Source organism: Trichechus manatus, unplaced genomic scaffold, assembly GCF_000243295.1.
Source record: "Trichechus manatus latirostris isolate Lorelei unplaced genomic scaffold, TriManLat1.0 scaffold00023, whole genome shotgun sequence".
Taxonomy (NCBI): domain Eukaryota; kingdom Metazoa; phylum Chordata; class Mammalia; order Sirenia; family Trichechidae; genus Trichechus; species Trichechus manatus.
The window spans coordinates 8,160,602-8,187,629 of NW_004443959.1; the positions used below are offsets into that span (position 1 = coordinate 8,160,602).

Here is a 27,028-nt window from a genome sequence, read left to right on the forward strand (position 1 = left end):
TAGTCGTTGCCACCGTGACACTGAGCTTACGCTTCTCCTGGTACCTCCTACCATCTGGGTGACTCGCTCTGCCTGCTGGGCCTTGCCAAGCAGTCTGTTCTCAGTCCTGCATGGGGGCCCTTCAGGTAGGTGGAGAAGGCACCTATGCCCCGGAGACTGCTCTGCTCTTGGCGACAGAGCACCACTGCCCTGTTGCTCCTCCTAATGGCCAGGTTGACACTTTGCCGGACGCTGCCCTGTGCTGTGAAGCCTCCACAGGAGAAGGACCGGGGAACATATCCTAGGTGTTCTAAAGAACCAAGGAGGGGCTGTGAGAGGGAGAGGGGTGGTGGGGTGGAAGTAGCATTCCTATTCCTCTCGGGGGCCACGTGGAAGGAGTGACTCTCCCGCACACACACAAACATCCCCGAGCACCACGCGATCCCAACGATGCGCGCAGGCGCCCTGCTGGGGCGGGGCTGGCGGCCGCGAGGAGGGGCTCCGGTACTCACGTGGACTTCTGCTCCAGGTCCCCCAGGTTCCTCTTCAGAGTGTCGTAAGCGGCCCTTCGGGACTTCAGGTCTGTCTCGATTTGTGCTAATTGCTATTTGTAAAAGCAAAAGATTCTGGTGACCTTGAGTGTTGAAGACATCCGCTGAACTTTTTAAAACGAGCCACAAATTACACAGAGTGCACTTAAGAAAAACAGCAAGTCCTTCCCATTCGCCCACGGATGGCTTACGCTTCTCTCTCTGCTGTGGGGAGGCAGGAAGGGGCTTAATACCCCCTTTATAGATACGGAGGCGTGAACGACTTTCCCTGGCCACACAATGAGCCAAACTAGTTCCTGATTTCGAGCCCATCCTGTAATGGCTGAGAAGCCCCACGGCTCCTCCACGCCCAGCCCTGCAGGCCCTCCCAGAGCTCAGTTCGGGCTGATCCCCATCCTCCTTTCCGTGGGACCCACCAGGACTCTGCCCTCTCGAGGTGCCTTTCCAAGCCCTGCCTGTGCCCTGCTGCGGCCCTCTTTCCTCTGCTTGTAGGAGGTGCCTTTCAGCTCTGAACCAGGCCGCCCTTTTGACATTTCAAGGTGATCCCGTTGTTCTAAGCTCCAGGGGTTAGGGAGTAAGTCCCTATCTCCCTCCTATGGGCAGGCAGGGGTAGGTGTGCGGTGGAAAGAGGGGTAAGTAAGACTGGCTAGCCTCAGGTTCCCCATCTGCCAAACACGGCTGAGAATACCCTCCCCACAAGGGGGCACAGAAGGGTTAGCAAGAGGGAAAGAAGAATGTCTAACAGGGTCCAACTCGTGGGACACCCTCAATACACAGTAGCTGAGGACTGATGCAAACGAGCAGGTGAGGTCAGTGACGCCAGCCACGCCATCCACAGCTGTAACTTACGGAAAAACCACCAGCCCCACCCGGCTGGGACTCACACTTCAACAGCAGAATCCATCGGTAAGAAATTAGTTAAACAAAGCAGGGTATCCCTTATTACGGAATGCTGTGCAGCCACTAAATGAATGAGGTAGACTTATATCTGCTGATACTCGGGGGTGTGCGGGAGCCGATTATATGTACTTCTTCCTAACCCTCTCTTCTCAATTCCACCTTCAGTGACATGGGAGTATTTACACTACAGAAATCCACAAAGGCAACAAATCACAGCCTTTGTGGGGTAGAGCTGGTCTACCAGCATGCCGCTGCTGTTATGGAACTATCTCAAGAATCATTATATGAAAAAACAGACTAATCTGGCTTCCATCCTAGAACCATGGCCCAGTTCGTCCGTAACTGGTAGAGACGGCTCTGGCGATGGTAGACGCTGCTGTGACTTACTCGAAGCCTCAATGGGCCACATACTGGCATTATGCCAAGGTGGAGCTGGTGCCTCCGACTCCTGCTGAGATCCCTACAGCTATTCAGAGCCTGAAAACAACAGTCAGCAGTGCTCAAACGGGTCGCTTCAAACAGATCACAGTTAAGGAAGCTCTGCTGAATGGCTTGGTGGCCACTGGGGTGTGGATGTGCTTTTATATCGGCGAGATCACAGGCAAGCGTGGCATCATTGGCTATGATGTTTGAAGACTAATCTTTAACATCTGATTATATTTGATTTACTATTTGAGTGTTCTTGGACCATGTGTGAATCAGACTGCTATCTGAATAAAATAGATAATGTATGAAAACAAAAATGAATAATCTGTAGGACATGAACAGTTTTCAGTTTACATATATATTTATATACCAGAAAAATCAAACCCATTGCCGCTGAGTTGATTCTGACTCATAGCGACCCTACAAGACAGAGTAGAACTGCCCCATAGGGTTTCCAAGGAGTGGTAGGTGGATTCGAACTGTCGACCTTTTGGTTAGCAGCTGAGCTCTTAACCATGGCACTACCAGGCCTCCATATATGTATAAATAAGAAATATATTTATATACATCACTATATGGATGCACGTCAACCTTCTAAGACATCGGTTGCCTTTAGGGAGAGTAAAGGAAGGGAGACTGAAGATGATGGTCACAGGGGCCTTTAACATTTTTATCTTTACATTTGGATATGCTTGCCTTTTACATAAGATTTATAATTTTTTTTTTTACAATTTTTAAAAATTTTTTTCTTTGAAACTATTAGAGATTCACAGAAAATGTAAAAATAGTACACAGAGATCTCGTGTATCCTTCATCCAGCTTTGTCACTGGTAACAAACATATAACTATAGTAGAATATCATACCCAGGAAATTTGCAGGGGTATAATCCACAGATCTTGATTTTTAAAATAAGATTGATATTTTTGTTTTAAAAAAAGGAAAAAAAAAAAAACCAAAATCACTGCATTGTCCTTACTTTTCTGATCTCCCCACAGCAATGAAAAGCTGCAGCAGAGTGTCTAGAAACCAGTAAAGCAATAAAAAGAACCAGTTGGGCCCAGGTTAAATGCCACTTCTGATTCTTACTGGCTGTGTGACCTAGTGTAAGATCCTTAACCTCTCTGAGCTCTATACTACAGATTGTGAGACTTAAGATAATACAGTAGATGCAGAAATCATTCCAAATGTGGTCCTGTCCCTCACTAGACTGAGCTCCCTGAGGGCAGGCACTGTGTCTTACTCATCTCAGCGATTTCCAGCAGAGGGTAGCGCACCTGGAGCCCTGGTCGTGCAGTGGTTAAGTGTTCGGCCACTACCCAAAAGGTTGGTAGTTTGAATCCAGCAGCCACTCCTTGGAAACCCTATGGGGCAGATCTACTCTGTCCTATAGGGGTACCACATGGGTAGTGCTTAAAAGACATTTGCTTACCAGACCTGACCCCTGACAAGAGGCAAACTTCCCTCATTGCTGAAATCAGTGCACCAAGCTTGGGAGTGTGTGCAAGTGGGACTGAGACCCAGACTGTCTGTATGCAGCCAGCAAATTCACCCAATCTGTGCTGAGCACACAGCCATCATCAGGGCTAGTCACCAGATGCTTCCAGCTGTGCTCCTTCCAGGCACAGGGCTGGCCTGCACTTCCCCACACTTAAAGTCAGGGGTGCCACGCAGAGCCTTTGAGAGTCTGGGAGCAATTCCCCTCCCAGAGCAGCCAGGGATGTGTCAGGTGGTGGAGACGCCATCAGCCAGTGCCCCCGCCTCCCCAGTAGGTCAGCATGGAGCAGTTGAGAAATAAACTGTCGATGTGTTAAACCTGTGAGATTTGGGGCTTTTCTGAACCTGCAGCCTAACCTGGCCGGTGGTGACTGACACCAGCCTGTGCTGGGCACCCTATGCCAAGTAATGCGCAGGGCCGGGCAGAGGCCCCTGGGTGAGTCAGAACACTGGGGGCAGAGGCCCTCCCATCAACACAAACACCACTTCACACCTGTTTAAAGGAGGCAGGTGGGGCTAGGTTCCCAGCTCAGCCCCCCTCCGCTGTGCACTGCGTGTGGGGCCTCAGGCCTCTACTTCCTCCTCTGCAGACCGGATTATCCCTGCTGAGTTTACTGCTCTGGGTTGATTTGGGAGTCCCAGCACCTAAATCCTGAGTGTACTCTGCACGCTGTAAACTTGGTATAAACAGGAGCTCCTCCCAGGTGTGGGAGATCTGCTCAGACACCCGCAGGGGGTGCTCAGAGCCCCGCACACAGTGACTGCCTCCCCAGGACCCTGCCAGTGAAGGGAGGGGGTTCTGGGTTTCTTTCTCAGAGCTTTGCCAGGATGTCTCTAGTAAACAGATTTAGATCTCCTGCTCAGAGAACAGGCCTGAGCCTGGGGCTGGGGGTATCACAAGCGTGTTCCGGGTGCAGGAAGGAGTGACGGAGCCAATACCCGCTGGAGCCTCTGCCCACTAGCTGGCCTCAAAGGAGCAGGTTCCCAGCATACAAGCATTGGTCCCCAGAGACCTGCACGCAATCCCAGTTACAATACTTTAAAAGCTGGGCGTCTTGGGCCACATCACAACCTCTGAGCCGGCTTCGTCATCGGAAAGTGATACCCACCCCCTAAGCTTGCTGTTAGAATCATGAGCCCAGCACAGTTCCAGGCACACAGTCAGGACCATCACAGCTGGTGCCCTCCTTCCCCTCCCCGCCTTCCAGCCTGTCACTTTTGGGCCCTGGACTGGAGAGAACCCAGGTCTCCTATTCCTGCTGAGTTCTTGCCACTACAACTTCTCTGCTCCCTACGCTCAGCCAGCGCCCTGACTGTACTCCAGGACACTCTCATCCTTGGGGTCAGGCATCCCTGAATAGCCAAGCTGGGTGGTGACTTTCTGAGTGGACTCAGCAAGCCACACCGATCGCCCTTGAGCAGGCTGATTCTGGTTAAATGGTGGAGGTGCACAGCGTCCTCTAGGAAAGCCGACCCAGGCAGCCTCTCCTTGGAGGGCCTTCCAGAATTACTGCCTGATTGTCTCAGAGGAGCTCAGGCCTCTGTGAAGTAAGCTGTGCCCTGAGGAGCCCCACCCAGGTTCCCCTAATCTCCCAGCTCCACCCCAGTTCCCAGAGAGGCAGGCTGGGCACCACTGGCTCTCGGGACACAAACAGAGCTGCACAAGGGTGCGCCCCGGAGGCCCGTCTCCTTCCCGCTGACCCACCCAGCCACATCGAGAACAGGAAGGCTTTGTTCCTGGCCCAGGAGCGAGTCCTGCCCAACCACTCAGGCCAGCAGAGACCTGGCATTTAGAAGGGCTTGGGAGACTGGAGAGAGGGAGAGGGGGGGAAAGGCAGACATTACGGTCAACCTGAATCTCAGAACCTTCTTTAGAGCCCACCTTCAGTGAGGATAAACAGAAGTCAATCCGGCTGCTAGATACCCACAATGGTCTTCAAAAGGTTGTGCATGGTTTTTACTTCATGAAGAAAAAGCTATAAGTCGTTCCTTACCAATAAAATATAATTGTCAGGGCACCACTTAATGACCTCACTATTGTCACAGGTAGCTCAAATGAGGGACAGGTCCCCTGGGTGATGAGTAGGAGCAAAAATGTCTCCTAGGGGTTAGGGCTCCGGAACCAACACACTTTTAAACCTTCGTGCCCAGCGGTACATATAGGGACCATGAACTTTTTCAGCCTCTGGGGTTTATTGGGAAGCTGCTGTATGTGCCATTGACAGTGCATGCAGCTGCAAGGCAGGGGCCTTTACGACTGTTTGAAGAAACAGGCATGTGCTGCAAATACCTGTTTTTACGGGGTATTGTATTAGGTGTCTGAATTTTTGGTAGGAAAAACAGAAATTTTTTTTTTGTACACATATGTACCAATAGACCCTGGTGGGTACTCTGGGGTATAATTAGTGGTACTTCATATGTACCACTAAGCACTTAGGGTAGGCTTGTGGGAGGGGGCAAGAAAAAAATACTACCTACCAAAAATTCAGACACACTCAATGATTCAGCATGCTTCCATTAATGAAAACACTTGGTGTCAACAAAAAATTCAAAGCAGAAAATAATTGGGTCACCAAAGGGTTAAAAGTGCCAGAAGAGGCTCCTAGCCAAACTCTCCAGTAAAGTAAATAGTTTTTGTCATGTAATAATCAGCTGAGGGGGAGAATACCAGGTTCTTAAGAGTGTGAGGAGTGGGGGGCTGACCTTTATCAGAACACTTCTGAAAAGGAGAGACATGGAACAGCTGTTTAGTGACAGGGCACTAGGGTTCAGAACACCTGTGGCTCAGAGACTGCAGCCACCCCTCTAGACCCACAGGGAAGGAGAGGTGTGTGGGAGGGCAGGTAGTCGGCTGTACTGTTTCCAGGGCTGCACCCTGAGTGGCAGGGAGAGGGAGAGATGGTTAGGAAGCAGCGAGGAGTTGCCAGACCTGACCCAGCGAGAGCCTGAGCCCTTCAGGCCTGAGCAGCTCATGGGTGAGCGGTCAGGCAGGCAAGCAGGGGTGATCGGGAGGCACATTTTTCGCACCGGGAGAGACCCAGCACCAGAGAGTCTACTTGGCCACCCAGAACCAGTGAGAAGCCGCCCTCACTGGCAAAAGATAAGTACTTGCGTACTGCTTTACCGTGTGGATCAAAAACACCACCCCCTTAGGGAAAAACCTCTCTCCCGTTTACCTCCCTGCTCCCTGCTCTGCACTGGGTCCTGGACTGGCTTCAGCAATTGCCAAGTCCCCTGGGCCGGAAGTAGGATCCGTCACACGCCCTGAGCCATTCTCCCTGCCTTGAAGAGTGAACAAATTAACAAATAGGGGAAAAAATAAACTGCTGGCTCCCCTAACCCAGGAACCCAGAGTAGGCACAGATATAAGGGATCCACGGACTCTGAGTGCCTTTTCCCCTCCATGGACTTGTGTGGGCCCATCTCAACCGCGTAGGCCCTCATTACTGCAGTACAACAGGGTATATACCGGAACTCTGACTTTGACTGTTTCAGCTGTGAAGTGGCAGGTTCTTGACATTTGACACTGCTCTGCCCATTAAGCAGGGTCTTCATCTACCCACATCAGGGGCCTGAGGACTGGTGGCTCCACCCACGCCACCTACCACCTGCGATAAAGGCCCGTGAATAAGAGGTGGCCCCCAGTCCTTACAGCCAACAGCGTTAGGTGCTCATAGTCCAGCTGCAAAACCCACCCACCTACTCTAGGGAACACGGGCACACCTTCCTCCTGGACACTTGGGGGCAGCTGTCAGCCCCCTGCCTTGCTCAGAGTGTGTTGCCTTGCTCAGTGTGTGTCGTCCTGCTGAAGCTGGATGCCTGTGCCTACACAAATCACCCATACCTGTCTAGGACTGTAAGTGAGAGCCTACAACACACACTTCGTGGCTATCTATCTGGGCACCAGAGCTGAATCCATACAGGAGGAGTGGGCGGACTCCTGAGCTCACATACCTAGTAACAGATCTAACCACCTGGTGACAGGACATTAGAGCTTCAAACGTGCCAATAATCAAACTAGCTTATACGAGCAGCCTACTTGGGCATATCAAAACAAAACAAAAAGCTAGGACACAGTAAGCAAACATAAAATAAATAAATATAATAACTTATTGATGGCTTGGAGACAACAGTCAGTATCAAATCACATAAAGAGGCAATCCATGAAGGCTTCATCAAGCTCCCAAAATAAAGAAGCTAGAAATGTTCCAGAGGAGGAAAATTTCTTGGAATTACCAGAGGCAGAACACAAAAGACTAATAGAACTCTTCAAGAAATTAGGAAGGAAATTAAGCAAAATGCAGAACACTCAATAGAGGAAATTAAAAAGATTAGAGAAGAGCATAAGGACAAATTTAACGCTGCAAGAATCCATAGTGAGACAGCAATCAGAAATCCAGAAGATTAACAATAAAATTTCAGAATTAGACAACTCAATAGAAAGTCATAGGAGAAGAATTGAGGCAATGGAAGTCAGAATTAGTGCGACTGAAGATAAAGCACTTGACGCCAACTTATTTGAGGAAAAATCAGATAAAAGGATTTAAAAAAATGAAGAAACCCTAAGAATTATGTGGGACTCTATCAAGAGGAATGACCTATGAGTGATTGGAGTACCAGAACGGGGGTTGGGGGGATAACAGAAAATAAAGAGAGAATTGTTGAAGATTTGTTGGCAGAAAACTTCCCTGATATCATGAAAGATGACAAGATATTTATCCAAGCTGCTCATCGAACCCCACATAAGGTATCCCAAAAGAAAGTCACCAAGACATATTATAATCAAACTTGCCAAAACCAAAGATAAAGAGAGAATTTTAAGAGAGACTAGGGATAAGAAAAGTCATCTACAAAGGAGAGTCAATAAGAATAAGCTCGGACTACTCAGCAGAAACCATGCAGGCAAGAAGGCAATGGGATGACATATACAAAGCCTTGAAGGAAAAAAACTGCCAGCCCAGAATTATATACCAGCAGAACTGTCTCTCAAATATGATGGCGAAATTAGGGCATTTCCAGATAAACAGAAGTTAAGGGAATTTGCAAAAACCAAACCAAAATTACAAGAAATACTAAAGGGAGTCCTCCGGTTAGAAAATCAGTAACATCAGATAACAACCCAAGACTAGAACACAGGACAGAGCAACCAGATATCAACCCAGATAGGGAAGTCACAAAAGTCAATCAAAGCTAAAACACTGAAAATAGGGAAACAGATGTCAATATGTAAAAGATGACAACATGAAAACAAAAAAGAGGAACTTAAAAAATGTAGACATAGATTTTTCACATGGAGAGGAAGTCAAGGCAATATAAAGAAATAAAAGACTGGTGTAAAATTTTTATATGGGAAAAAATTTTTAAAAAAAATCCTAACTCCTATACCTGTCCATGTAATCCCTCTTGGGAACAGAGTTTTCTTCATTATATGAATGAGGCCATCCGAGTAGAGTGTGTCTTAAGCCAATTACTTTTGACAAGATACTAATAGAGAAGTTGGTCAAGCCCCCCTACCCCCAAGTCCAGAGCGAACAGAGAGAGCCTTCCCCTATAGTGGCACCCTAAATTCAGACTTCTAGCCTCCTAAACTGTGAGAAAATAAATTTCTGTTCACTAAAGCAGCCCACTGTGGTATTTCTGATACAGAAGCACTAGGAAACTAAGGCAGATGGGCAGTGGCCCCAGGTCACGGAGGTTCACTGGACCCACAAAGAGATGGTCCTTCTCTTACCTTTGCTAGTGTGTCTACCACGGTCACCAGCGGCTGCTTTGCAGGGTATTTGGCCATGTCCCATTCAAAGCGGGTCACAAAGGATGTTAAGTCAACTAAAAGAACAAAAACACATTTCAACAAATAAGCAGGACTCTTCAAGGCTTGTGAGACCAATCGCGAGCCAAATGTCACAGTTTTCACCAAGGAAGCAATTAAAGAATAACTGGTGGACAGACTCTAGGGCTCTGGGAAAGCCAGCATTTCTGGTGGAGCTGAGAGTTCTGAGCAAACCATCTGACTGTCAGCCAGAACTGTCAGCAGCACCGTAAAACCCCCTAAAAAATAGATCAGCACAGGGCATTTTAAGAGCAAGGAAATTATTCTGTGACGCTGTCAAGGTAGGTAGATACATTACTTACTCATTTGTCAAAACCCATAGGACTCTACAAGACCAAGAGTGAACCCTAATGTGAACTGCAGTTAATAACACTGTATCAATACTGATTCATCGACTGTAACAAACGTACCACACTAAGGACAGGACGAGAGCTTGGGTGGCAGTTTGCCAGTGGCCGCTTACCTAACGGTTGGTGGTTCAAACCACACAGTAGCTCCATGGAAGAAATGCTTGGCAAACTGCTTCCGTAAAGATTACACCCGAGAAAACACTATAGAATAGTTCTACTCTGTAACACTTGGGGTCGCCATGAGTTGGGGGCTGACTTGAAGACAGCTACCAACATCGATGATGACAATAAGAGAAAAAGGTCCCTAGGTGGTACAAATAGGTTGCGCTCAGGGACAGATTACCCATTAAGCAAGGTAGGTACCGGCTTACTAGTATTTACTCTCTACTAATCTGTAGTGCACAATTTCACCTGAAATTATGCACTACAGATTAGTAAGTCAACACAATTAAGCCCAGGTGAACCCTACAGCCCTGCGTGAACTTCCAGGGCCCATCATGGGAGCCACCTGAAACCTGGACAAGCTGCCTGAGCCCACACTCTAGACAGAAGGCAATCTCAAAATGCACTGTCTACTTCAGAGAAGGCATTTTAAATATTAGCAAAAGAAATGAAGTATGGGAACATGATTCTTACTATCTCGTTTGGATGTGCATCTTCGTGTATGTTCTTTGTATAAAAGTCTGTAAGTTAACTCAAAAGATTAGACAGGAAACAGAGGAGGCAGGAACAATTTTGACAAAAAGGGTGAGAACGGTTGTACTACTTGAAGAAGGTAATCAGTGTCACTGAATTGTACACGGAGAAACTGTTGACCTGGTGTACATTCTGCTGCGTATGTTCTCAACAACACAAAAATCCAAAATAAAATAAAATTTAAAAATAAAACAAAATAAAGCTGCATATGTGTTTTAAAAAGTCTTTAAGTTAGTAGAATAAATATCAATGTTTTCACAACTAATTCCTTTTTTCCTTTACTTTCTCAAAAACAAAACAGAACACTTCACTTATATAAAAAAAAGCAAGAACAAGCAAATGTACAGAGACCTAAGTTTATTAGAGGTTGCCAAAGCTGGGAGGGAGGGGGCTAAAAGGGAGGTTATTGCTTACGGAGTACTGAGTTTCGGTTTATGGTGATGGAAAAATCTCATTAATTAAGGATAGAGTTGCACAGCCGATTACTGTAATTGCTGTTAATAAGTTGTATAGCTGTAAAACGTTGAACTGGCAAAAATTGTGTGAGAGGTATATTTACAACAATGACAAAAAAAAAAGAAAAGAAAAAGTAGCTGCTGAGGTTGCTTATGTACAACCAAACACCTCGTGGGGTTTAGTTTCTTGGTTTGGAGTTTTAGGGTTGTGGTTTCAGGGAACATCCCAGTTCATTGGCCTAATAATGTGTTTAGTGCTTCTGTTCTGCCTCCTAGTTTGTTGCATAGTGCCTGGGGTCTTAAAAGCGTGCAAGCAGCGATCCAAGGCACAATTGGTCTCTATTTGCCTGAAACAACAGAGGAAGGAGAGCCAGGGATAGGAGGAGGAAATGGATGTGTAGCTAATTGCCTCCATGAACTATTGCCTCCTTTGCTATGAGACCAGAAAAACTGGATAGTGCCCGGCTACCATTATTGAACCTTTTGATCAAAGATGATATACAAGAATCTTGATCAAAAGGGGAATATGCAGAAAAAAAATTCAAATTCCATGGAATCCAGTCTTTGTGGAGCCATGGAGGCTGGATGAACTCCTGAAACTATTGCCCTGGGATAATCTATAAACCTTAAACCAAAAATATCCCCTGAAGTCATCTTAACACCAGACAGTTGTTTGGCTTAACTAGTAAAGAATGTCTGCCTTGAGCATTATGTTTGTTAAGATCTATCTGTATGAGATCAAACTGACAACAGTAAACCGGAAAGACTTGATAGACACCTTCGGAGGCAGTGAGTTTATGTTAATGCGGGAGGAACAACTCAGAAAAGGAGGGTGAGAATGGTTGCCCAACACAAAGAATGTGATCCATGTCACTGAATTGTACAGGTGGAAACTTGAATTGGTGTATGTTCTGCTGTGCATATTCTCAACAACAAATAAAAGATTTTTTTTTAAAAAAAAAAAGAAAGAAAGAAAAACACAGCCTTATAGCCATACAAAAAAAAACAAACAAGTTGCCTCTGGGCGTTTCTGGTTAGATCTAACCAGCTGTTGGGTAGAGGAAAGAGCCCTGGAGTTGGGGTCAGACAAAAAACCAAACCCGTTGCCGTCAAGCCGATTCCGACTCATAGCAACCCTATATGAGACTAAATGCCATTTGGGCTGCTGCGTAGCTCTTGGACCTTGAGCAAGTTAGTAACAGCACCTCTCTGAACCTCAGCTTTCTTACCAGAGAAATGGGGGAGGGGAGAATGCACACCTTGAGGGCTCTCTTCAGATTAGTTCTATGAATATCTGAAGAGAGCTAACTCTGTGCCAGCTGCCGACTATGCCCCTGGAATGCTACCTCTTTTTAATAAGTCACCTCTTGTGGTGGTGATCTACTGAAAAATCAGCCATTGAAAACCCCATGGACAAGACCAAGTGGGCAACATCTGCCCAAAAGCAAAGACGAGAAGGCAGAAAGGGGCACGGTAACTGGACGAATGGAACGGAGAACTCCCAGGGTGGAAGGGAAAGGGAGAGACACATTGCTGGGATTGCAACCAATGTCACAAAACAATTTGTGCATAAATTTTTGAATAAAAAACTAACTGGCGTTGTAAACTTTCACCTAAAACTCAATTAAAAAAAAAAAAATCCTATGGAGCATGGTTCTGGCTCTGACACACATAAGGGTTGCCATGAGTCGGAAGCAGGAAACTCAGTATATGTTTCCGCTGTGTCATGACCCCTGGAATTCCTCCAAGCTAGGAAGATCGGCCTTCCTCCACTGGCTTTCTCAGCCAAGGTTATATGCACACCTGCACGTCCAGGTCTATCCTTCTGTGTATGAGGAGACTCATCGCTCTTCGGACTTACAATCACCTTTACTGAACCCCTGGTCTCTACCCTGCTGGGGTACAGAAATCAGACCAAACACACCACATCGTTGATTTCAAGGCACTCCCTGTGTATTGGGAGACAATTAGGCAAAGAACACACTGCAGTGAGCTGTAACAGAAGAATGTCAGACTGCTGTGGGAGGATAGGAGTTAATACCTAACTAAACCTAAACTCCTGGAGGGCACGAAAGGCCTCGTTGGAGACACAGTATCTGTGTAGAAGCTTGAAGGTGCACAGGAGTCTGCATGTGAGCTGGTGGAAGCAGGGTGCCAGGTGTCAGGTGAGGAGGATGCTGAACATCACCTGTTCTGGCACAGTGAATCACTGGGCAAAGCTAGAGGTAACAAGAAGGGTGGACAGAGGTGAAAAGGAAAGCCAAGGGTAGGGTCACAAAGCATCCTGTGGGACCTAGAGGAGTGTGGGATTTACCCTGTGGTAGTAATGCTAACAGATTCCACTTACTGAGCCCTGTTGTGTGCAGAAATTAGACATACACCACCTCCAACTCTGACAGCAGGCCTGAAAGGTGTCACCAAACAGGTCTGGAAGCCAAGTCTCCAAGAGGCGGAACAGCCAGCCCAAGGAGGGGCGTGTTGGGGATGCTTCTCTGTGGGCTGGTGTGAAGGATGGTTCTGAGGAGGGAAGCCAGTTGGGAGGCTGCTGGTTGGCTTCAGAAGATGATTAAGCTAAGAGGGCCAGAGCCGTGTGAGGAGAGAGGGGAGGACTGACTAGAAAGGATGGAGGACCAATTATACGCAGAGTGTGAAGGAGGCTGGGGTGACACCCAGACTTCTAGGATGAGTGATTGGGAGGAGGAAGGGGACAGTCACTCAGCCAAGTGGCCACAGAAGGTGGAAGCATGGGACTGGGGCAGAGGGGAGAAGAGATGAGTTCTATCTGGGACAAGGTTGAGTTTCAGGTGGGTAAACAAGTCCCCAACATGCTTTTGGAAACAAAATGGGGTTCAAAAAAGGGAATCTGGCCTGGTGGCAGAGTTATCAACCTATAAAACCCATTGCCATTGAGTTGATTCCGACTAATACCGACCCTATAGACAAGGTAGAACTGCCCCATAGGGTTTCCAAGGAGTGGCTGGTGGATTCGAACTGTCGACCTTTTTTGGTTAGCAGCCATAGCTTGCTGTAGCTCTTAACCACTGTGCCACCAGGGCTCCATTCAACCCTACTAAGTACTATTATTATCCCCCTTTTACAGATGAGCAAACTCTGGCAAAGAATAAATTATGTAACCCCCATTATAAAAGGAGACAATGCATACAAGTCACCTACTACCCTGCCTGGCACACAGTAGGAAACACATTTCCTTTCCCTGGTATGCCCACAACTAGGGCACAGCTATCCTTGAGGAGGAAAAGGGAAGCTCACTCATTGGTCTTCTCTTTCAAAAGAACCATATTCAGAAACCTTCTAGGTTACCCAGACTTAGAAGAGGTCCTTGGGAGAATTAGTTTCATACATTTACAGCATTTGCATTGGGATGAACATATCAGCCTGTTGACAAGAGTGTCTTTGAGAGCCAAGCTATGATGGGGAAATGGTTCTGTAGAAAGGATTTGGGCCTCGGGAGGAAAGTGAACTAACATGGCTGGAGGATAGCAGGGAATGTGGCAGTGGCTGAACAAGAAAGGGTTGTGAAGGACCATGAGCTGCCTGCAGAGGAGCTTGGGCTTCACCCTGCAGCAGGAAGAGTAATAGATCCACCAACTGAACCAGACTGTGTGCCAGGAGTGGGCACATGTTACCTCCTATTCTGCTCACGTGCTGAAAGGGTGGACTCACCACTGCCATCACAGGCCAGGAAACAAGCCTCCAGGAGATGTCAGAAACCAGGTGTCAGGAAGATGCGTATTTCAGGACGTGTTCCACCTCATCTCGATCACCGCCATTGCCCAACCAAGCCAAGTCACTCTCAACTCCTCGGTCTCTCTCACATACTGCTGCTTTTGTCTGTCAACACTCAAGACATGGCCCAACTCCTTCCAAAAGCCTGCCCTGGCTGTTCCTCCCCTCGGTTGGCCTCAGCTCACGGGCACTTGCCTTCACTACGAAATTAATTGCGCTGTGCGATCATTACTTCTCTTTTCAGGCTGTAGGGGCAGGGTCTATGACTCAATGTCTCTGTATCCCTAAAGCCCATCACAGTGACTGGCACACAGCAAGTGCTCCATAAACACGCTCAAACCTTAACAGAAATCTTCCTAATAACCGTGTTTACTGTATTGACCCATACAATCTAGGTTGGTTAGAAAAGATAAAATCAGATCAAGCATTTATGGCATTCAGACCAAGAGAATGGACTCACTTGAAGAACTCCTGTAATTCCTTTAAGATTCAGCTCATCTCTTTGGAATAGGTCCCCCTGGGCTCCCAAGCACTGTGTCTATATTTCCATCACAGTATATATCACACTGCGAGTCTGTCCCCCCACTAGGTGGTGAGCTCTTTAAGGTCTTGCAAAGACTGTATGTCAATCATCGCTGAGTCCTCAGCACCCAGCACAATCCCAGGTACTTGACAGATGCTCAGAAGTATTTGATGAATAAATGAATGAAGGATGCTAGATAAGGACATGGTGCAGATCTCCCCTAGAAGCCAAGCAAAACCTCTGGACTTGTCTCTGTGACCTCCTCCCCGATTCTTCTTCCATGTCCTGAGAACCACCTCCAGTTCCAGAGACTGACCCTTGCCCCTAGCCATGCATCCAAGGGCAGCCTTCCCCATCCATGCACATTGCCTTTGGTGAGCACATGGTTGAGGACAATCCTCTGCCTTAGAAACCTGCAGCCCCCTATGGCCCTCCTGACACCTTTCTCTGTCTGTGCAGGACAGAACCAGCCTCTCCTCCGATTCCCTGGCCTGAAGTCCTCGTAGGGCACAGTGTCAAGTCAGACCATGGTGCAGGCAGGCTGGTACCAAACCAAAGCACACTACACACAATACTGTACCCAGGGCAGGGCCTCTGGGGCAACAATGGACTCATCTGAGAACCAAACAAGGCCTCCTGGCAGGCAAAGGACCTGCAACTCGACTGGCTGAAACGGGTGTATTCAGATGGCCGGGCGGGCCTTCAGGTGTTTACGTGCTAACCCCCAGGTGGAGAACTGCATGCTTGCTTAGCTTCGGCTGTAATCAAACATATCTGTGTTCTTCCACGCTCAAAGCTCAGCTAAAGGCTGAAGAGCAAACAAAAACAAAATGTGCCCAGCAGAGCTAAGCGCCTAGGAAGGAATTATTATCAACTCCACTCACAGATGAGAAAATTAAGCCCAAGAGAAGTGACTTGTCAAGGGTACAAAGTGCATTTAATGACAGGACCAGGATAAGCACCCAGGTCTGACGGGTTCTAAAGCCTCATCTCCTGGCTCTCAATTCCTGCGTGTCTCACAGTGGAGATCTGATACAAACCCCACCTCTACGAAAGAGAAAGTGTCCCCCGTTCAGATAACACTGGGAAAGCCTGAGTAAAACAAAGTTTATAATAGGTCTCTTTACTGCACTACTTCTCAGAGCCTTTAATAAGCGAACGTGTATTATGAACGTTCAAGAGTTCACAATGAGCACCGCACACAGGCCAGCGTGACTTACTGTCTTTAATTACACCAGTTTGAGCAGCTTGGAGAAAACTCAGAGCGAGTATCTTTCGAAAAACAAAAACCTAGTGCCTTTGACTGCTGTGCAGGGTTAGTTTACAGAACATGCTGTGGAAAAACTAGTCTTGGAAGTCATTGGAACCCACTTCACAGGAGGACTAGAGGTAATAAAACACATGACCAAATAAAGTTGAACTTCCTCCTCCAGAGAAGATAGGCAGCCGTGTCTTAGAGTCAGTGCCATCTGGACAAGGAAAGGACACTCTGCAGTACTAACATTTAATTTTAAGTAGCGATAATTTTTAATAGCATGTAAGCATTCTGATGGGAGTCCCTGTGTGGTGCAATTGGTTAATGCGCTCGGCTGATAACCAAAGGTTGGAGGTTCAAGTTCACCCAGAGGTGGCTCAGAAGAAAGCCCTGGCAATCTACTTCCGAAACATCAGCCATTAAAAATACTGTGGAGCACAGTTCTACTTTGACGGCAACTGGTACTGGTAAGCATTTTAATCACAATTAAATGTAAGCTTCATGCCTCATGCCCTAAAGACCAGGTTTTTATGTATAAAAGTAGCTCTCTACCTTAAACCAGCTCTTCAATCTGGGGCCCTAACAGTTACCTGCTGGGAAATAAGATCAGCTGATAATTTAACAAAAATAATTTTCCATTAGCATCAGCAAAGAATCTCAGTGTGACACACAGATCGCAATCAAGAAGGCATTTTGATAATTTCAAATCTGTAAAGATTTGTACGCACCCTCAAATGAGTTCTTGTCTCTCATTCCACCAGCTTGAGCAGGTTGGAGAAAAGGCAGAGCAAATATCTTTCCAAAAACCAAAAACGAGGAATGACATGTTTGGGCACAGACATTCCCCCAGGAGCCATGAAAGAAGAAGTCTCCTAGTATGAGCAAAGCTCATAAATGCCACACAAAAGCTAAGCCCTGGCATTTAAACTACCTGTGTCCATAAAACCATCAGCCCCGAAGAGCAGGCAGACAGGCAGGACGTGGTGGACAGTTGTGAAGACAAGAGGCACACTGCAAGCAAAAGGACGCAGAGTTCATCCTCAACTCTGCAGAGACAAAGTTTCCCAATTTCCAGATGACATGCAGTGCCACTCAGGGAGATGCAGGGGAGACGCGAGAAATAAGGGGAAAGCAACACGGAGTCGTATGGATATCGTGACCGAGCTACGAGGTTCTCACTTAAGAAATCCATCGTAACCTGACCGCCATACCCCTACAACCAGACAGAGATCCCCCTTCCCAGGAGCATGCGGGCACCACACGGAGTGCAAACATGGCACACAACACATGACCTACTCTTTAACCATTTCATTTTTTCCTTCAAACCTGTAGTACAATAAGGTGGAGTCATTAAATCGCATTGATAGACAAAGTAAAGTTCAGATTTGGGAGGGTGAACAGTCCCATTTGTCAGTTTAAACAGGCAAATGAAAAGCCTTTTAATGTTTTCAGGACAGAAAAAAATACAAGTATATATGTAACTAATGGTATAAATGTTAAATATGTAATTTGTACTTTCGTTTTGAATACATATGCACGCACACAGTCACGCAAACTTAATTACCCCTAAACACTTAATTCTGAAGTTTCCGAAGTCTCAACAAAGTTTCTGCAATGCACAGTTTTCAAGTGTATTCATACTGTATATATACACAACTAATGGGTCAAAACCTCGTTGGAGTCAAAAGACTTATCAGCACAGAGTAGGCGGAAATTCCAACGTGATGGTGGCTACAAAATGCATTTTCCGTCTAGCCTTCTCCTATGTAATGGACAACAAACTAAGACTCGTCTGAAGCATTCCTCTGCATATGAACACATTTTCCCACCCTCATTTGGGGAAAGGAATAAATCTATCCCAGCATTTCTCCTACTAGATGGGGGATGGAATTTTCCAGATGGGAAAGAGTGGAGTCTGATAGAGGTGGTTGGGCCAAACAAGAGTCTGACTTAGACCCGACTGAACACATTTTCAGGTCAAATTTCACTGGGGAGTTCAGCTAAAAAAAAAAAACACTGCCATCGGGTTGAATCCAACTCATAGCGACTCTATAGGACAGAGTAGAACTACCCCATAGGGTTTCCAAGGAGCGGCTGGTGGATTTGAACTGCTGACCTTTTGGTTAGCAGCCAAGCTCTTAAGCATTGTGCCACCAGGGCTCCATAAGAAAAGTCAGATGTCTTAGAAATGACACAGGAGGACTATTTCACAACAAAGTGGTGCTGCTGAGCTACAAACAGGGGATGTGGCCTCTGTTGGACTTGTCAATTCAGACCCTCATGGAGGTCTGTCGTGTTCCAGTGGTTGCTATGAGGCCACAGCTACGGCTACAGATGGTCTAAAACGAGCTGAGCGAGCACTTAAATAAAGAGACTTTGTTCACCTACCTCCATTGGCCAGGAGGTTCTCCTGAACCTTTCCCTTTGCTTCTTCCATTACTTCTACCACGCTCTGAGCCATTCTCTTTATGAGGCTTTGGTAAAAGAAGAGAAACAGCTGATTAGAGTAGAAAAATGCCCTAAGATACTCTTATATTGCTGGCAGGAAATTGAATGGCTACAACACTTTGGGGGAGTATTTTGGCAATATGTATGAAGAGACTTAAAATGTTAATATAATAGCCTTTGAACCAGTAATTCCACTTCCTGCGCAACTATTTTAAGGAAGCCATACAAACAGAAAAGGCTTTCTGAATAGAAAGATGTTCCTCACAGCACTGTAGCTAACAGTGAAAAACTGAATACAACTGGAAGACCCAACAAGAGGGAACTGTTCAAGTGAATGATGGTGTACCCAGCTGCGGGATTATTAAGCAGCTACTGAAGATGAGTTCACAAAGAACTTCTAATACCATGGAACAAGGCATGTATTATAATGTTACCAGGAAAAAAACAAGATACAAAATTGTGCGTACACTATGGCCACAACTACATAAAAATATTCTTCCTATTTGACATGTTTTCTAGTAGAATCTGGTATTGCTATTCTACTTAGAAAATAAAAAGATCCCAGAAAACATACAGAAGATTTCAGAAGTACGGAAAAGGGAAAGAAAGTATGGGATTTGGAGGCAGAAGGTTTCAAATCTTGCGTGGCTCTGCCAACTACCAAATGTATGATCTCGACCCAATGTACTTAATCTCTTTGAGCCTCAGTTTTCTTATGTGTTAAATGAGGATCGTATCATTTTGCAGGGTTACTATTAATATTATTAGTATAACTCAACAGGCACTGAACACTTGGTAGCAAAGAAAAACCTGTTCTAGGAGAGTGATCAATTAGAAATCCAACTGGAAAACATACCAAACAAGGAACAAAGTATAAAAGTATAAAAGAGGACCCAATCTCTGCTTCCAGTCATCTCTCCACATTCTCCCAGGCCTCCTGAGGAGGGAGGTGGTGTTGGCAGGGAGGGTGGACTTAGGTCATTTAATTCCGATGCAGTGCATGGTCTTCCATGTTGCAGGAACCTAGCACTGGCTATGTTGCCCACTCAGACTATGGAGCCAGGGGACTAGGGCCTGACAGAGGCACGGGAGAACACTTGAGAAGATAAAAGGAAAGAGAGAGGGAGAAGGGAGGGGAATAACTTGTTTTCCCAACTGGCAAAGTAATAAGTGCTCATGGTCAAAAGCTGAAAAATACAAGTATAAAGTAGTTAACAAAAAATGAACAAGTGTATTCCTCCCTCCAAGAGGAAATACATACTTAACACTTGGGCACATTTCCACGGTTTGAGTTGACAGCATCTTTTGGTAGCAGCTACCATTCAGAGGAATCCTCCAAGTGCCAAACATTCTATAATTATTGTCCCATTTGTTCCTCACAAAAATTCCTGGAAGGTGGGTATTATTTCATTTCGTGGATGGGGAAACTGAGACTCAGAGAAGTCATTCACACCCCAACCATCCAGTTGGTAGACTCCAAAGCCTACGCTCTCTCCACCAGACCACATCGCTGTCTTTACAGTCACTCTGGACCATCTTGGGTTTAAATTTTCACAAATGTCAGCACTTCTCAGAATACTGGTTCTGCCTCTTACTGGTTATAACCTTGGGCAATTCATCTAACTAACCTCAGTCTCAGTTTCTTCAGCTGCAAAATGGGGATAATAAGCTTATGGAGCGCATGCGGTCATTTGCAGTGGTTAGTGTGGTGCATGTAAGGTACCAGGTCTCTGGAGGTGTGAGGAAGACATCTTCAGTTGGCGGCTCCAGATGGGCTCTCAGCCCTGGGAGGCAGACCTGTATGGACTGTACTGGGTGGCTCCCTGCCCTCTGGCTTCAGGTGGGTTTAGTAGGAGATAGAAGAAGGGAGAGAGCGAAGTCTGGTTCCCTTCCGGTTCCAGTAACCTGTCCCTCCTCTCATCCCTTCCAGCCTAGGGGTTGTGACAACTTCTTTACCACCAGCCCCGCATGCCTGCCCTACTCCTTGTGGTTCCCCTACAACCCACACACAAACATTGTGCCTCTTTATAAACAGACTCTCCTCAAATTATCCTAATTGGAGTCTTCTGCTATCTGTTGGGACCCTGACTAGATACACTCATTAGTTCACTCATTCATTCATTTAGTAAATTCCATATATTAAGCAACTGCTATGTGCCACACACTGTTGCAGATGCTAAGAACAAAACAAAGTTCCAGCTCTCACGGAGCTTCTAGTCTAATGCTGTCAATGGTTCTACTGTTATCATTATTGTAGTGAAATGTCCAGGCTGTTGTCTCATATTACTAAATCCCTCGTAATACTTTCCGCAATTATTTGCTTAAGTGAGGGCAGTAGTAACTCCAGTCCTTTTATCCACAACAGCTACTCAGGAAGTGTCTGCTGAATAAATAAATGAATGCCAGCACCCCTACAGTACCTCATATAACACATGAGCTTCCTTCCTAATAGATTTAAAACCAGAACTCACTCATTGTTTTGTCAGCATTTTGCTGCTCCCACTCTAGCCCCTATGAAGTCTTTCACTGTCACAAGTGTGGCTGCACGCCTACCTTGAGGCATGTGCACCACCGCTGGAACGCCTCAGAATAACATGGCCTAACAAAACCTAACTGCTGGGAAAAACACTGTTCCAGGTGACAAAAAATGGCTCGACCTAACTGTGATCATTAACTAGACTCATCAGTACATTGCAGTATAATGGAATTGCACAATTTTTCTCATTGGAAGGAACCTAAGCATGTATACACTATTTTAACTTCTCTCTTTTCACCTTACACTTTATTGTGAAATCTTTTCACGTAAGAATAGAGCTTCCTCGTTCCTTTTAATCGTTGCATAGTACATCACTGTATGGCCGCATCATAACTAATTCCCTGCTATTGGACACTGAGGTTGTGTCTACTTTGATATTAAAAATAATGTTGCAATGAGCATAGTTATAAATATATTTTGCCCACTTGCACAGGTATATATGTAGAATGAATCACTAAAAGAGTAACTACTGGAATAAAGGGTATGAACATCTACAATTTTAGTAATTAAGGCCAAACTACCCTCCAAATACAGAGTCAATTTGCACTCCCACCAGCAATGTATGTGAGTGCCCATTACCCTAAACCTTCGCCAACATTACGTGTTACAAATCATTAATGTTTTCCAATCTGAGAGCGGAAAAATTATATCTCATTGTTGTTCGGATTTGAATTTCTTTAATCACCAGTGAAGCTGGACATCTTTTCATATCTTTATTGGCTCTGCAGAATGGCTATTTTCTACATCCATGAATTCATGTTCCTATCCTTTGCCTGGTTTTTTTTTTTTGTTTTGTTTTTTACTGTCTTGTTCATCTTTTTCTTATTGATTTGAATGGGCTCTTAGGTGTGTTGGGGACTCAATTCTTCAGACAATGCTTTGAGCTAGGTAACATCTCCGTTTTGAAGACAAAAAAATGAAGACTCTGAGAGCCAAAGGTCACTCTACATAGCTAACATGTGTCAAAGCAAGAACTGATCCCAAGACTGCATGACTCCAAAGTCCATGCTATTCATTGCTAGTCTAAACTAAATTCTGGCACTTTTCTTAAAATAATTCACCAACATGTATACAAATCCATAAGGGAAGATGTATAAATCACATTTTTAATAAAAGAAAATTACAGAACAGCACGTAAAGATCATGGTTAGGGTGCTGGTTACACTGAAGTACATAGTTGTCAAAAATCAATCTGTTCACTTAAAATGTGTACATTTCACTTTATGTAAATTTTACCTCATTTAAAAAAATGTCTTTAAGCTGATACCACCTTAATAAAGCAACTGAAGTTAATATCACCAAGAATGAGAAAAAAAAATCAATAATATGTGCTTCCTGATACAATGCACCAAGAAGAACACAATATCACTTCTGTGTTATTCCTGTCAAAAGTGCATGATGTTAATTTAATCATGAGAAAACATCAGTAAATTAAAATTAAGAATAATTTTACAAACTAATTGACCTGTACCTCAAAACACTTTATGTCATGAAAGTCAAAGGAAGTCTGAATAACTGTTTCGGATTAAATGAGGCTAAAGAGACACAGGAGTCCCTGGGTGGTGTAAACGCACTCGGCTGCTAACTAAAAGGTTGGAGGTTCAAGTCCACATAGCAGTATCTCAGAAAAAGCCTGGTGATCTACTTCAGAAAAATCAGCCATTGAAAACCCTGTGGAGCACAGTTCTGCCCTGACACACACAGGGTCACCATGAGCTAGAGTTGACTTGAGATAACTGGTTTAAAGAGACGTGACAATTAATTGCAAAAGACAGAAAGCCATCTCAATGTTTATCAACAGAGGATCTACCTAAGAATCCGAGATTTTCTTTTGCTATAAAGGACACTACTGAGACAATGAACAATATCAAGTAAAATCTGTAGATTAAATAACAGTATTTTTTTCCTGATTTTGATCATTGTACTAAAATTATACAAGAGAATGTTCTTGTTTTGGGGAAATATAAAGGTAAAAGTAAATGGACATCAAGTCTGCAACTTACTATTAAAGAATTCAGAAAAAAATAGGAAAAAGCAAATGTGGTAAAACTTAACGTTTAGAAAAAGCCGGTGAATTTTGGACGTGTTATCAGGAGAAACCAGTCCCTGGCAAAGGACATCATGCTTGGTCAAGTAGAGTGTCAGCAAAAAGCAGAAGACCCTCAACGAGATGGACTGACACAGTGGCTACAACAATGGGCTCAACATAGCAATGATTGTGAGGGTGGCGTAGGACCAGGCAGTGTTTCGTTCTGTTGTGCTCAGGGTTGCTATGAGTCGGAACTCACTCGACAGCACCTAACAACAACAAGGTAAAGGGTATATGGGAACTCCTTTAATATTCTTGCGAGTTTTCTGTAAGTTTTAAATTATGTCCAAAAAAAACTTTAAAAAAATTTAAACATGTAAAGTATATAATCCTACTTTAAAAAATCATACGCCAGTATAAAACCCCTTGCCTTCGAGTCGATTACAACTCATAGTGACCTTATAGGACAGAGTACAACTGCTCAGTAGGGTTTCCAAGGAGCAACTGGTAGATTTGAACTGCTGACCTTTTGGTTAACAGCCATAGCATGCCATAGCTCTTAACCACTGTATATATATCTAGAAAAAATCCTGAAAGAAAAGACCAAACTGTTAACTCTGGTTATCTCTGAAGGTATAAAAATGAGAACTTGCACTTTTTATGTATTTCTATGTTACATCTGAATTAGTTAAAACATATATTACTTTTGTTCGTAGAAAATAAAATAAACTAGATAAATTACCAACCAATCAAATATGGCAACTATTATTGTAAGGGTGAGACCTGTTCAAGAAGTTCAAGATAGAGTCAGAACAAGGGTTAGATGCTAAAATTTCCCCCAAATTCAAACATTTGCAGCATTAAAGGTGAGGGGGCCGGCAAATCTGTAGGTTCATAGAATAAAAACAAATGGCCCATAAGCATTAGGAAAAAAACTCAACCTTGCTTGCCCTGAAATATCGTTTTTCACTTATCAGATTGGCATACTACAAAGATTCATAATTTACAGCATTGGCAAGTACCCGGAGAAAAAGATATACCAATGAACTGTTGATAGGGAGTGTTGACTGGTACAACCTTACTAGAGAGTGTTTTTAGAATACCTATCAAATGTTTTTTCACGCTAGACATTTTAACCCAGCAATTCCACTTTGATAGAATTGGATAGAATATCTTTGATAGCAATTTGCTAGAATATCTATAGAATGTTTTTTCACACTAGATATTTTGACCCAGCAATTCCACTTCTAAAAATTTGACCTTCTGATATACTCGCCTGCATGCAGAAAGACTATACATAGAAGGAGGCTTGCTGAAGCATAGTTTGTGATTGTGAAAAGACAGGAAGCCATCTCAACATCAGATCACCAAGAAGTCAGTCTCTAAAAAAGAATGAGAAAGATCTCATATGTATTGTCATGAAAGGGTGTCCATCGTAGTTGATTGTTGTGTGCCGCTGAGTCGATTCCAACTCATAGAGTAGAACTGCCCCATAGCGTTTCCTAGGCTGTAATCTTTACAGGAGCAGATTGCCAGGGCTCTTCTCCCGTGGAGCCACTGGTGGGTTTGTGCTGCAGACCTTTCAGTTAGCAGCCAAGTGCTTAACCACTGTGCCACTGGGGCCCCTTGTCCACCATAGAGTAAAGGGGAAAAAGCGAGTGTCTGTAGTATCTATAGTTATGGTTCTGTTTTTTAAAAAAACAAGAACATACAAATGCATGCTTGTATAGGCATAGAAAAGTCTGGGAAGATTGGTACCAAATTGTTGAAATGGTGTCCTTTGAGGAGTGGAATTGCAGAGGTAGAATTTGGATTTTTTAAAAAAAATAACCAGCATGTATTAGTAATGAAAAGCCAACAGTGGTATTATAAATAAGCAAAGCAATTAGTAAATGAACGATTAAGATGAAAGCATACCGCCGGGCACAGCTGGTTAAGATTTCTTTCAATATAACTGCTGTTACGTTGGCAGTCATTTGTGGGACCCCCCAAGAGAAGTAAAAGAGTAAAATGAGGGTGGGAAGAGTAGGGGCATGCCTAGGTGTGAGGTGAGGGCAGGTGGGGAATGGAGAAGGTAAAGAGGCCTTCAGGAGCTGGGCAGGCAGCAGGACCCCTGGGACCTGAGGGAGAGGGGTCAGGACAAAGGGGCTGCCCAAGGCAGCTTCATAGATTTGCCTGTGGCCAGGAGTGTTATAAAAATGCTCCTTGCTTTCTTCCCACAAACACTACAGGCGAACCTCACAGCCCTGCTGGTTTCTGGCTCCACAGGAAGCTGAAGCTCTATCTACCTCTCCTCCTGGCTCACAGCCAAGAGGCCAATCTGACTGTCATGAGGACCCCAGAGGGCTCCTCCAGGCCTGGGTATATGGGTAGTGGAGGGAAGGCCTCTGCTTTTGGAAGGGCTGCAGGGCAGGCTGACTCCGAGCATCCTGGCCCCCCAGGAAAGCTGCACAGGACTAGGTGAATCTGAAGGGCAGAACTGATCTCTTCACTCACCTGAGTCTCCAGCACCTACACCAGGGCTCAAGCACAGAGGAGAGTCTTTATAAATGACATTTTTACACAGTGTCTCCACAGAATTCTCCATTGCACATTGTGCACAGCAAGGCCTCATCTGTTTATTCATTCCACAGACATTTTCTGAGCACCTCTGCAGACCAAGCATACAGTCCCTGGGTGGCATAAATGATTTACCCTGTCAACTAATCTAAAGGTTGACAGTTTTTCTCAATAAAATAGGTATAGAAGGGAAATTCCTCAACATAATAAAGGGCATCTATGCAAAACCAACAGCCAACATCATTCCCCTTGAGAACAGGAACAAAACAAGGATGCCCTTTATCACCACTCCTATTTAACATTGTGCTGGAAGTCCTAGCTAGAGCAATAAGGCAAGAAAAAGAAATAAAGGGCATCCAAATTGTTAAGGAAGAAGTAAAACTGTCCCTATTTGCTGATGATATGACACTATACATAGAAAACCCAAAAGACTCCAACAGAAAACTACTGGAACTAATAGAAAGATTTCAGCAGAGGACAAGGGTACAAGCTAAATATACAAAAATCAGTTGGATTCCTATACACCAATAAAGAGAACTATGAAAAGGAAATTAGGAAAACAATACTATTTATAATAGCCCCTAAAAAGAATAAAATACTTAGGAATAAATCTAACCAAGGATGTAAAAGAACTATACAAAGAAAATTACAAAACACTACTGCAAGAAACCAAAAGAAATCTACGTAAATGGAAAAACATACCATGCTCATGGACAGGTAGACTCAGCATTGTGAAAATGTCAATTCTACCCAAAGCAATCTACAAATACAATGCAATCCCAATCCAAATACCAATAGCATTCTTTAAAGAGATGGAAAAACCAATTATTAACTTTATACAGAAAGGCAAGAGGCCCCAGATAACTAAGGCACTATTGAAGAAGAAGAATAAAGTAGGAGGACTCGCACTACCTGACCTCAGAACCTACTATACAGCTACAGTAGTCAAAACAGCCTGCTACTGGTACAACGACAGATACACTGACCAATGGAACAGAATTGAGAACCCAGATGTAAATCCATCCACCTATGGTCACCTGATCTTTAACAAGGGCCCCAAATCCATCAAATGGGGAAAAGACAGTCTTTTTAATAAATGGTGCTGGCAAAACTGGGTGTCTATCTGCAAAAAAGTGAAACAGAACCCATACCTCACACCATACACAAAAACTAATTCAAAATGGATCAAAGACCTAAATATAAAACCAAAAACTATAAAAGTCATAGAAGAAAAAATAGAGTCAACACT

General features: G+C 44.7%; 1 protein-coding gene and 1 pseudogene across 1 annotated transcript in view; one reads left to right on the forward strand and one right to left on the reverse strand.

Moving 5' to 3' along the window:
* The window catches only part of ATP6V1C2 (ATPase H+ transporting V1 subunit C2), an 80,816-nt gene that overhangs the window by 16,359 nt on the left and 37,429 nt on the right, over positions 1–27,028 (reverse strand). The window contains exons 4-6 of the mRNA XM_004373060.2: positions 18,596–18,681; positions 9,083–9,177; positions 492–583 (exon numbers count right to left, since the gene is read on the reverse strand). Of these exons, the coding sequence (XP_004373117.1) occupies positions 492–583; positions 9,083–9,177; positions 18,596–18,681 (273 nt within the window). The remainder of the gene's footprint in view (positions 1–491; positions 584–9,082; positions 9,178–18,595; positions 18,682–27,028) is intronic.
* On the forward strand, positions 1,753–2,063 carry LOC111819977 (ATP synthase subunit g, mitochondrial pseudogene; annotated as a pseudogene).